Source organism: Mandrillus leucophaeus, unplaced genomic scaffold, assembly GCF_000951045.1.
Source record: "Mandrillus leucophaeus isolate KB7577 unplaced genomic scaffold, Mleu.le_1.0 Scaffold29, whole genome shotgun sequence".
Classification (NCBI taxonomy): domain Eukaryota; kingdom Metazoa; phylum Chordata; class Mammalia; order Primates; family Cercopithecidae; genus Mandrillus; species Mandrillus leucophaeus.
In genome coordinates, this window is record NW_012103031.1 from 2032698 (window position 1) to 2045014 (window position 12317).

The 12317-nt window shown below is 50.3% G+C and overlaps 1 protein-coding gene across 1 annotated transcript in view; it reads right to left on the minus strand.

Annotated features, from left to right (window-relative positions):
• Positions 1-211: 211 nt before the first annotated feature.
• LOC105543757 (myosin-7-like) overlaps positions 212-12317 on the minus strand; it is a 91276-nt gene continuing 79170 nt past the window's right edge. The window contains exons 35-42 of the mRNA XM_011985834.1: positions 12016-12208; positions 9861-10064; positions 8451-8576; positions 6622-6792; positions 5318-5518; positions 4525-4748; positions 1040-1042; positions 212-592 (exon numbers count right to left, since the gene is read on the minus strand). Coding sequence (XP_011841224.1) covers positions 4548-4748; positions 5318-5518; positions 6622-6792; positions 8451-8576; positions 9861-10064; positions 12016-12208 — 1096 coding nt within the window. The 3' untranslated portion in view covers positions 212-592; positions 1040-1042; positions 4525-4547. The remainder of the gene's footprint in view (positions 593-1039; positions 1043-4524; positions 4749-5317; positions 5519-6621; positions 6793-8450; positions 8577-9860; positions 10065-12015; positions 12209-12317) is intronic.

Below are 12317 nucleotides of genomic sequence, written 5' to 3' on the forward strand. Positions count from 1 at the left end.
CCCATCTCTAGAAAAATAAAAATTAGCCAGGCAGAGCGACACGTCGGTACTGCTACTGTACTGGACTGGAGGCAGAGGCAGGAAGATTGCCTGTACCCAGGAGTTCAAGGCTGCAGTGAGCCATGATTGTGCCACTGCACGCCAGCCCAGGCCACAGAGCAAGACTCTTTGTCTAAAAAAGCAAAGAAGCCCCAGTTGGTCTATTTTTTTTTAATGTTTCTTTTATTTAAGCTATATTGGGACATTAACATTGTCAACATGAGGAATTCTTTGTAGAGAACAGCTGGGTCACAGACATTACATATTCCGTCCTTGACATGAACATGTAGGAACTCAACTGAAACAGACCCATCGTTTCTGTCATCCAAATGCTTACTGCCGTCCCAGAGAAGCCCCGCTCATTTTCATTTTTCTAATGCCTGGTATTTACGTTCCCAAATTCATTCTCCACCATAGCACTCTTTATTCTTCACCTCCTGTCTCTTCCTGGCTTGCACTTTCTTTTGCATAGTAAACATTCTCAGGACAGATCCAGTTTTCCATTTTCGTATTTTCTCCCTCTCAATGAACCGCAGTTGAGATCTGTATTACCCTGGAAAAAGAGAGAAAGACAGATAGTGAGCAAGGTGAGCAAGTCCATGTGGGTCAGAGCTGGGAACTCTGACATCTTTGCTCCTCTGACATCAGCTCCCTGAGATGCCTAGGAAGCTTCTGCAAAGGCTTCCTTCCTAGTAATGGATACTGTTGAGTCATACCTAGCTTGTTCTGCATGAAGTTCTGAGAGTTAAGAGACACATTCTTTGGGCTTAATGTACCCCTACAAGTCATTGGGTGGGCCCAGAGTGCAGTGCCCTGGGATACAGAGCTCTCCCTGAGAGCCTGCCTGTGATGTGTCACAAGGGGTTTTGCTATTGTGATGTGACCATCTTCCAAAGAAAGAAAAGCTACTGCACATCACATTCCCACAAATGGATTTTTAAAATTAGTAAGGTTTCCTTATGAAGTTCATGGAATATTTGCACCCAGTAGAGCCATTCACAGTCTCACCCCTGCCTACCCTACCCTGCTAGCTTCATCCCCCCACCGCGCTGCAGGTCTCTGGCCTCATCCTGAGCCCATCTGCTCCAGCCAGCCTGTGCCCTTATGTACCTCCCACCTTTGCACTTTTGTGTGTGTTGGGCCTTCTATCTGGAATTCCCTTCTCTCCTCTGCCTGGTGAAGGATCGGTTTTATTTATTCTCTTACTTTTCTGTTAAAATATTTTATTTTTATGTTTTTAATTTTTTTCCTTTTCAGTTTTAATTTTTTTTTTTTTTAATTTTTCTGGAGACAGAGTCTCACTGCAACCTCTGCCTCCCAGGTTCAAGCAATTCTCCTGCCTCAACCTCCTGAGTAGCTGGGATTACGGGGACCTGCCTTCATGCCTGGCTGATTAAATAAAAACAAAATGGACAGATCAGGACATGGAGAGTAGACCCCAGAGGCACAGCCTCATCACCTCTGGTGGCAGGATGGCAGCCTGATGGCATGGAAGTAGATCCTTGCTGTGACAGAGCAATTGTACCAGGTCCAGCCAAGCCAGGGCAGGGGACCTCCTTTAAAGGATGTCTAATCCTGGAGCCTAAGACTCCTAGGGGAAGGAGCTGAACTGCCTCCTGACTCTTGGTGTGCAGGAAGCCTCATAGAGTAGTCCCCACCTAGGTCAGAGCTCACTGGGAAGGATCCCTTTCAGGTGTTTGCCCTGAAAGGAGATGGTTACACATTAATGCAGAGACAAGCTTCTGATTTCCTTAACTTCCTGAGCTAACCATTATTTCAGGGTTAGAGAATTCAGAAAAAGATTCTGTGCCCCATATTTTATCTCCTCCCTAAGCAAATGGTCAGATAAAGCTCAACTTCACATCAAAGGTCAATGAGGTTATTGCTTTTGGCCAAAACCCAAACTAACCACCATTACTGAAAGATAGCGAATTGTGACTGAGCAGGGAACCTTAACCTCCTCACTAGGGCTGATTCAACAAGATGTTGGTTCAGGGAGGCCAGATATAATTCCCAGAAGCCATGGAGGGTGGTGCTTAGGGTTCAGCCCACCCCACCTCCCAAAGTGAACCAAGTCTTTGATTTTTTGCTGCCCTGGTTAATCCCACACAGATGGCAACCATGTCAATCTCCACAGTAACTTCAAATAAAAGATAACTTGCCTTTTCATAGCACAGGGTGTGTGTGACCATGAGGAAATCACCGAACTTCTCCAAGCTCATTTTCCTCACCTGACAAATGGGGGTAGTTATACCTACCTTGTAGGGTAGAAAAGAGAGTGAAAAGCATTTTCCATGCACTTAGCCACCACCACGTTCATTTTTTACATTTTTTTTTGGTAGAGATAGGGCCTTGCTCTGTTGCCCAGGCTGGTCTCAAACTTCTGGCCTCAAGTGATCCTCCCACCTTGGCCTCCCAAAGTGTTGGGATTAGAGGCGTGAGACACTGCGCCCAGCCCTTTGAGTTTCCTTTACTTTCCTAGCACTTGGCTCTTGTTCAAGGAGAAACCTCCACACCCTGGCTGCGTGTATCTGGGTGGTTCTCAAACTCAGTCACACATCTGAGTCACCTGGAGGGCTTGCTAAATCACAGATGCTGGGCGCACCCCCAGAGCTCCTGATGCAGTAGGTCTGGACCCAGGCCTAAGAATAGGCGTTTCTAAGAATGTCCTAGGTGACACTGATGCTGCTGGTCCCGGGACCACGTTTTGGGATCCACTCTTCCAGAATCACATTCTGTGCCTTACTCCTCACTTTCTTTTTGCTTCTGTCCATGGGAAAAGGAGTGATTGATCTTGTTTTTGGAATAAGGAAGGAACCAGGAAGGCAGAGCTGAGCCCCACCTAATCTCTCCTTTTAGATCTACTGCCAGGGATGCTGGGTTTTGATCGTTCCTCTCCTGGGAATAGTGGCTGCTCCCCAGGGATTAAGCCTGCATTTGTTCAGTTCTGCAGTTATCTTTTTTTTTTTTTTTTTTTTTGAGACAGAGTCTTGCTCTGTCGCACCCAGGCTGGAGTGCAGTGGCGCGATGTCGGCTCACTGCAACCTGTGCCTCCTAGGTTCAAGCAATTCTAGTTCCTCAGCCTCCCGAGCAGCTGGGATTACAGGCGTGCGCCACCACGCCTGGCAAATTTTGTATTTTTAGTAGAGTTGGAATTTCAGGTATCTTTAATTTTGAGGCAAAGTACGAGGATGCCTATGGTGGACGCACATTAAAGCCACATCCTCAATCTAGAATTATAGCATAGTAAAACTGGTATTTGGGCCAGGCGTGGTGGCTCATGCCTGTAATCCCAGCACTTTGGGAGGCCAAGGTGGGTGGATCATGAGGTCAAGAGATTGAGACCATCCTGGCCAACATGGTGAAACCTTGTCTCTACTAAAAATACAAAAATTCGCTGGGCATTGTGATGTTCCCCTGTAGTCCTAGCTACTCGGGACGCTGAGGCAGGAGAATCGCTTGAACCTGGGAGGCGGAGGTTGCAGTGAGCCGAAATCGCACCACTGCACTCCAGCCTGGTGACAGAGCGAGACTCCCTCTCAAATAAATAAACAAATAAATAAAACTGGTATTTTGACTTTTTTTTTTGTTTGAGATGGGACCTCGCTCTGTTGCCCAGGCTGGAATGCAGTGGTATGATCATAGATCATTGTAACCTCAGACTCTTGGGCTCAAGGGATCCTCCTGTCTCAGCCTCCCGAGTAACTGGGACTACAGGTGTGCACCACCATGCCTGGCTAATTTTTTTTACTTTTGTAGAGGCAGGGTTTCACTGTGTTGCCCAGGCCGGTCTTGAACTCCCAGATTTAAACCATCTTCCCACCTCAGCCTCCGAAAGTACTAGGATTTACAGGCACAAGCCACTGCGCCCAGCCTATTTTAACTTTTATATATTTATCTCCAATATTTTTCATCCTTGATTAGTTCTGAATTAAGGGGAATAAAGACTACTTTCCATTGTTTCCTCAAAATCCTACCTGCACTCGGTGTTCGAGAAATGGCAACTGTGATGATAATTATCATTTTCTTAGCATTAGAGACCTGAACTCAACCAGGATTGATGAAATATCCAGTGAAGAATGATATTGTGGGGAACATGAAAGATGAACACACATTGCCATAAGCTTGTGGATGTCCCAGTGACTGTGTACTAAGCACTAGGTACCAAGGCTAGCGTCAAGTGGCATCACACTTGGGAACCGCCCTTCCATGCAGATGGGGGAACATCAGGTCGGCCAGCACCTGTGATACAGGTGAACAACGCCCCACCCGAGGGCTGTGAGCATCTAAAGGGGTTTTGCAGCTAAAGAGGGAGGGGAAGAGCTTTGTGCTTCCTGTTGCATGAGACTGGGTGTGACAAAGACTAGACCTGGGGAGCAGGGGGAATATGGCTGGGTCACATAGTACCACTGCTAGGAGCAAAGCCAGTGCAGGGAAGGAGCGCTCTGAGCGAGGTCGTCCAGAGCAGAGTCCACACCTACCGGCTGTGGCCTAGGACACGGAGGGCCTCACTCCTCAGAAAGGGTTTTCGAGGTGCCTGTCTTAGACACCTGGATGATCTCCACAGAGGTGATGCCCTTGCCGGCCACGCGGTGTCTGGTGCGCAGCTTGTTTAGGGCGGTCTCTGCCATGCCCGCTCGCTCCTCAGCGTCATCCAGCTCGTGCACTGTCTTCCTGTATCGAGCCAGGGTCTGGTTGGCCTGGTCCTCCTGTGACAAAGGCACGGCAGGAAACGGGGCATAAACATGGCTGGTTCTGGTTAAATGTGCATTTTTTTTTTTTTTGAGAGACAGTCTCGCTCTGTCGCCCAGGCTGGAGTGCAGGGGCACGATCTTGGCTCACTGCAACCTCCACCTCCAGGGTTCAAGCGATTCTCCTGCCTCAGCCTCCCAAGTAGCTGGGGTTAAGGTGCCCCCCACCATGCCTGACTAAATTTTGTATTTTTAGTAGAGATGGGTTTCACCATTTTGGCCAGGCTGGTCTCGAACTCCTGATCTCAGGGGATCCACCCACCTCAACCTTCCAAAGCGCTGGGATTACAGGCATGAGCCACCACCATGCCTGGCCTCTTTACAAGTTCTTATCTCTGGTGTGTAGTGTCTGGTTGCCCCTCCCACTGGATTCCAAGGAGGAGACGCCATGGACATGAGCCTCACAGAATCATCTTAGGGCCTATGCTTGCTTCTTTCCCTGTGGTTAATTCCCAGAAAGGCTGGGGACCCGCACTGAGAAAACAAGCATGAGGGAAGGAGGAGCAGGGAGGCGCATAGGCACCCACCGCCTCCTCGATCTGCCTCTTGTAGATCTTCAGCTTGTTCTGTAGCTTCTCCACCAGCTCCTGCATGCGCTGGTTGGTCTTGTTGTCCTCCTCTGTCTGGAAGATCAGCTCTTTGAGGCGACGCTCGTTCTTACGCAGCGTCTTGACCGTCTCCGCGTGCTGTTTCTGTTCCCCGTCCAGCTCTGTCTCTAGTTCCTTGATCTGTGGGAGGAAGAGAGGAATGCAGCTGAGCGAACACATGTGTTTTGTTTTTTGTTTTCTTGACGGGGTCCCGCTCTGTTGCCCAGGCTGGAGGGCAGTGGCGTGATCATGGCTTACTGCAGCCTTGACCTCCTGCGCTCAAGCGATCCTCCTGCCTCAGCCTCCTGGAACGCATGGTTTTGAGCTTCAGAGCTCAGTGGCCTCAGACAGGGGCCTTGTGGCTGCAGTATCCGCCTCCTGCCCAGAGGTGAGGGGATGGACCCTGGACAGGAGAGTCGGGTGGGCTCTGCCTTTTACAGGCCATGCTGTGGTTGTCAAACACTTTCTCTTGAGCCTCAAATTCCCTCCTCTGGAAAATGGGGGTGTCAGGGAGTCAGACAAAATGATAGAACTTTCCGGGCCCTTCCAGCTCTGGCATTTCATGGGGCAAAGACTAAGCCTTGTTTTCTTTCAGTGAGTAAAAAAAGGCAAGGAGAATATTGGGGATTACTCTGCTCGAGGCTAAGGACATTCCGGGGAGGAAGGTGACAGGCAGGGAAGGAGGAGAGGAGAACTTGAGAGAAATTAGAACTCTTTTCTCAATTTCCTTTTCTCTTTCTTACCCTCCCTCCCTTCTTTCTTTCTTTCCTTCTTTTCTCTTTTTTTCTGAGACAGGGTCTGGCTCTGTCACCCAGGCTGAAGTGCAGTAGTGCTGTCATAGCTCACTGTAGCCTCAATCTCCTGGGCTCAAGCTAGCCTCCCAACTCAGCCTCCTGAGTAGCTGGGACTACAGGCATGTGCCACTACACCCAGCTAATTTAACTTTTTTTTTTTTTTTTTTTTTTTTTTGTAGAGATAGAGGGCTCATTATGTTGCCTCAGCTGGTCTCAAACTCCTGGCCTCAAGTGATCCTCCCGCCTCAGCCTCCTAAAATATTAGGATTACAGGCGTGAGCCGCTGCACCTGGTCCTTTCAATTTCCTCTTCTTTCCTAGCACTTGCATAACCCGATTCTTCATCAAACCCAGGACATGTTTTTTGGCAAAAGACAGGCATCTCACACACACACCCCCCACCCCACCAGATCCCCATTCCTCCCTTAGCTGAGCCCTGCATCGCCCTCACCCTGGCCTCCAGCTTCATGATTGTGCGCTTCCCGCCTTTCAGAGCCAGCTGCTCGGCCTCCTCCATCTTGGCCTGCAGGTCTTTGATGGTGACCTCGTAGTTCTTCTTGATCTTCTCCAGGTGCATGCAGTGGTCCTGCTCTTGCCGGAGTTCTTCTGCCATGCGGGTGGCCTGCAAGTGGGGAGAAGAGCAGGAGTTGGAGCTGGGTGCTACCCAGGCTCGTAGCTCCTTTGAGAGATGTGAGAACTTGTCTCCCGGTCTCTAGGAAACCAACTGGTTGACAGGGGGAGCCCCGCTGACATGCCGCTGGGGTTTGGTGGAAGGGGTGCCCTATGCTCCCCTTTGCCCCCGAGAGGGGAGGGGGAGCCAAACTTATGCCTCCCATCTTCACGGACTCCCACCAGCCGGGCACACTCAAGCCAAACCCTACTGACTGCCCTCTCCATGAGGGGCACAGCATGGAGGGTGGGAAAAGCACAGCCTCTGGAGTTGGAAGACCCAGGACTGTGTCCAGCCCTGAGTGACCTTCAGCATGTTGCTTGTCCCCTCTCAGTCTCTTTCTCCTTACATTCATTCCACAGATGTTCATGAGGGTCTATGGTGGGCCAGGCATGGGCCTGTGCTCTTGGGAGGTAGCAACAAGTAAGACCAGCAATGTTCCTGAACTCCTGGGATTTCCATCAAGTGAGAGGAGCCTGATGATGAGAATCTGTATTCCTTCATCTTCCAAGTAGGGAGTAAACAGAACCCACCACTCGAGGCTGGTGTGAACACCCGAAGGGATACTGGGCTGAGAGCACTTGGGGGCACATCCTGCCAACGTCCTCCTCTGCGTCCCTGGGCTCATCTCTCTTCCTTTTACTAGCCCTTCCCTCAAGGCTGTTTGATTTTATTGTTTTTGTTATTATTTCATGTTTTTTTTTTTTTTTGAGACGGAGTCTCGCTCTGTTGCCCTGGCTGGAGTGCAGTGGCTGGATCTCAGCTCACTGCAAGCTCCACCTCCCGGGTTTACGCCATTCTCCTGCCTCAGCCTCCCGAATAGCTGGGACTACAGGCGCCCGCCACCTCGCCCGGCTAGTTTTTTGTATTTTTTTTTTTTAGTAGAGACGGGGTTTCACCGTGTTAGCCAGGATGGTCTTGATCTCCTGACCTCGTGATCCGCCCGCCTCGGCCTCCCAGAGTGCTGGGATTACAGGCTTGAGCCACCGCGCCCGGCCTATTTCATATTTTGAGACAAGGTCTTGTTCTGTCACCCAGGCTGCAGTGCAGTGGTGGGATCATGACTCACGGCAACCTCAAACTCCTGGGTTCAGGTGATCCTCCCATCTCAGCCTTGTGAGTAGTTGAGACTACAGGCACATGCCACGATGCCGGGCTAATTTTTAACATTTTTAGTAGTTGCTATATTGCCCAGGCTGGTCTTGAACTCCTGGCCTCAAGCAATCCTGCTGCCTTGGCCTCCCAAAGTGCTGGGATTACAAGTGTGAGCCACCATGCCTAGCCCAAGGCTGTTTTAATGCATCCCATTGCCAAAAAGCCTGTCCAGATGAACCCACTTTGATGGCTTCTTTGATGCAAGACACAGGGCGTTGTGCTATAATCTTTCACATGATCACCTAGAGCTTGTAAATCTTTCTTACTTTCATGTGTGTGGCTTTTTAGAAAAGCCTTGGGCTCCTCCAGAGCAGGGCCACATTCTCCCTGGCAGGGAACCACGCTTGGGTCCACAGTGGCCCACGATGGCAGGAGTGGCCTTCCCGCCCAGACAGCCTGGTCCTCAGCAGGCACCGAAACCCTGCCTGCCAGCAGCAAGGGGCACACGCACTTACGTCCGTCATGGCCTTCTTGGCCTTCTCGTCGGCCGAGCGGAACTCACTGATGAGCTCCTCGTGCTCGTTGGAGATGCGTTGGACATCTGACTCCAGCTTGCGTTTGACCACGAGGAGGCTCTGGTTCTGGAGGAAGAAATGGAGATCTCACCATGAGCCAGGAGTCTGCATGGGCCTTCCTGTGTCCAGGAAAGAACACAACCTCTGCCAGACATGCTTGCCCAACCCCAACAGGAAATGGCCCTGGGCCCTCTGCGTGGGGTATGGGTCCCTCTCCTGCATTCTTATTTTATTTTATTTTAGGCAGGATCTTGCTGTGTCACTCAGGCTGGATTGTGCAGTCATGCAATCACAGCTCACTGCAGCCTCAACCTCTTAGGCTCAAGCAATCCTCCCACCTCAGCCTTCCAAGTACCTGGGACTACAGATGAGCACCACTACGCCCAACTAATTTTTCATGTTTTTAGAGACAGGGTCTGGCTATGTTGCCTAGGTTGGTCTTGAATTCTTGACCTCAAGCAATCCTCCCACCTCTGCCTCCCATAGTGCTGGGATTACAGACGTGAGCCACTGTGCCTGGCCAAGATTATATATTTTATTTTATTTTTATTTTTGAGTCAGAGTCTTACTGTGTCGCCCAGGCTGGAGTGCAGTAGCATGATCTTGGCTCACTGCAACCTCGACCTCCAGGGTTCAAGTGATTCTTGTGCCTCAGCTTCCCAAGTAGCAGCTAAGATTATGGCATGCATGACTACGCCTGGCTAATTATTGTATTTTTAGTAGAGATGGGGTTTCATCATGTTGGTCAGGCTGGGATAGATATCTATTTAAGTAAATATATATATACATATATAAAATATATAAATATTTATATATATATAAATAAATATATATATATACACACACATTTTTTTTTAGATGGTCACTCTGTCACCCAGGCTGGAATGCAGTGGCATGATCTTGGCTCAGCGCAATTTCTGCCTCCTGGGTTCAAGCAATTCTCCTGCCTCAGCCTCCTGAGTACCTGGGATTACAGGTGCCTGCCACCACACCTGGCTAATTTTTGTATTTTTAGTAGAGATGGGGTTTCATCATGTTGGCCAGGCTGGTCTCGAACTCCTGACCTTAGGTGATCCGCCTGCCTCGGCCTCCCAAAGTGCTGGGATTACAGGTGTGAGCCACCGTGCCCGGCCCAGGCTGGGATATCTTTTATATCCTGGACTTTAAAGTCACAATTTTACAAAAAGCTCTGCAGATGAGTTTTGAGGATTTGCTGAGTGGGGTGCACTGCCTTCCTCTGAGTTTTGATGGGGGCTCACATGGTTTGGGCACCATCCTGGCCTCACCCCAGCACCCCCTAACCCCCAGAGTGTGGGTGCAAGTGGCACTGACCCAGGAGCCCTGTCCTACCTGGATGTTGATCTCGTTGTGCCGTTCGGTGATCTCCACCATTTCCTGCTCCAGCAGCTTGCGTGAACGCTCGCTGCCCTCCAGGGCAGAACGCACCTCCTCCAGCTCCGTCTGCAGCAGGCTCAGGCGCCGCTCCTGCAGGTTGTACTGCTCCCGCAGCTCCTCATGCTGCCTGGCATCCTCGTCCATCTGGACCTGCAAGTCCTGGGGGGCACAAGGACCCAGCCTGAGCCCATACACTGGGCCATGGTATGACCTTGGGGGTGGCCAGACCTGAGGGCGCCGTGACCTTTATCGACTGGGTTCAGCAGGAAACTGGGCAGGCGGGGACGTCACAGAAGAAGAGTGAGGAACAGACCTGGGCTTGGGGAGCTTATGGTGTGGTGGAGCTCCAGCAGGGCCAGGACCTAGGAAGTTATCTAACATGAGGTCAACGTGAAGTCAAACCTTTCCTGATGATAGAGCACCTGGTGTTCCCAGCACAGCCTTCTCCAGGAGGCCTCCCCAGTGACCTCAGCCAATCATATTCTAATCCTGCCTAGGCTGATCCCCAGCTTTCTTCTGTCCTCTTATTTCTCTTTTTTTTTTTTTTTGAGATGGAGTCTTGCTCTGTCCCCTAGGCTGGAGTGCAATGGCATGATCTTGGCTCCCCTAGGCTGGAGTGCAATGGCATGATCTCAGCTCACTGCAATCTCCGCCTCCCAGGTTCAAGTGAGTCTCCTGCCTCACCTTCCCAAGTAGCTGGGATTACAGGTGCCTGCCACCACACCTGGCTAATTTTTTTATTTTTAGTAGAGATGGGTTTTTGCCATGTTGCTCAGGCTGGTCTCAAACTCCTGACCTCAAGCAATCTGCCCACCTCAGCCTCCCAAAGTGCTGGGATTACAGGCGTGAGCCACTGCGCCCAGGCTATCCTCTTATTTCTCCATAGGACTTATCACCAGTTTTAACAATACAGTTTTATTTTTGTTGCTGTCTGCATGGGGATGTTTGTCTGTTTTGTCCACTCTTTGTTTTGTTTTCGAGACAGAGTCTCACTCTATCACCCAGGCTGGAATGCAGTGGTGTAGTCATAGCTCACAGCAGCCTCCAACTTCTGGGCTCAAGTGATCCTCCCACCTCAGCCTCCTGAGTAGCTGGAACTACAGGCACACACCACCATGCCTGGCTCATTTTATTTTTTGTGGAGATGGGGTCTTGCTATGATGCCCAGACTGGTCACAAACTCAAGCCTGGCCTCAGGCAATCCTTTCTCTTCAGCCTCCTGAGTAGCTGGGACTACATGTGAACACCAACTGTGTCCAGCATTGTCTTGTCCACTCTTGGACACCTAAAACAGTACCTGGTTAGGGCACGTCTCCAGTTAGCAAGTGTGGTTCCAGCTCTGTATGCTGTAAAGAACAGTCTCATAATAGAATGATTGTAAAGGGGTCTTCAGCTCTGTTTGTGTTTATTTTTTAAGGCAAGTAGTGGGTATATGAGTTTTGTTGTGTTCTTCATTTCTCTATGTCTGAAATGGTTTATAATAAGTAAAAAATGATTTTACAAATCAAGACAGGACTGGGTGTGGTGGCTCACGCCTGTAATCCCAGCACTTTGGGAGGCTGAGGTGGGCAGATCACCTGAGGTCAGGCGTTGGAGATTAGCCTGGCCAGCATGGTGAAACCCCGTCTCTATTAAAAATACAAAAATTAGCTGGGCGTGGTGGTGGTCACCTGTAATCCCAGCTGCTCAGGAGGCTGAGGCAGGAGAATTGCTTGAACCCGGGAGGTGGAGGTTGCAGTGAGCCGAGATTGCACCACTGCACTCCAGCCTGAGTGACAAGAGCAAAACTCCATCTCAGGAAGGAAGGAAGGAAGGAAGGAAGGGAGGAAGGGAGGGAGGGAGGGAGGGATCAAGATGAGCTTAACTTCCTGTTTCCCTCCTTTGGTCCATCTTTCCAGTTGTCCAGAATTGGGACTTTTGGTGGTTGAGGGCCTCTTCTTTATATAGTCCCCAAGCCTCCTGCTCCCTGGACTGACAGCCACCCCACATTCTCACTCTTATGCCTTTATGCTGGCTGAAGACATGCATTAAGTTAGCCCCCTTTAGGCCTTCAGACTCAACCGATGATAGTGTGCCTTGTACCTCGTTTCTCCTCCTCCCAGATCGCTACCTTGATTTGCTGTTGCAGCCTTTTCAGTGTCTTTACAAGTTCGCTGTTGTTCTTGTTGGCATGGTCCAGCTGGATTTCCATCTCATTGAGGTCCGTCTCCATCTTCTTCTTGAGCCGAAGTGCCTCTGCCCGGCCCTTGGCCTCTGCCTCCAGGCTGGCCTGCAAGGACTCGATTGCCCGCTGGTGGTTCTTCCTGTAAGTCCAAGCAGAGAAGACCTTGGCATACTGGGCTAGCTGTTCAGTCTGTGCTAGGCCTCCCTAGAGAAGAGGTCTCAGCATCAGCATGAGTCCAGGCACCATGT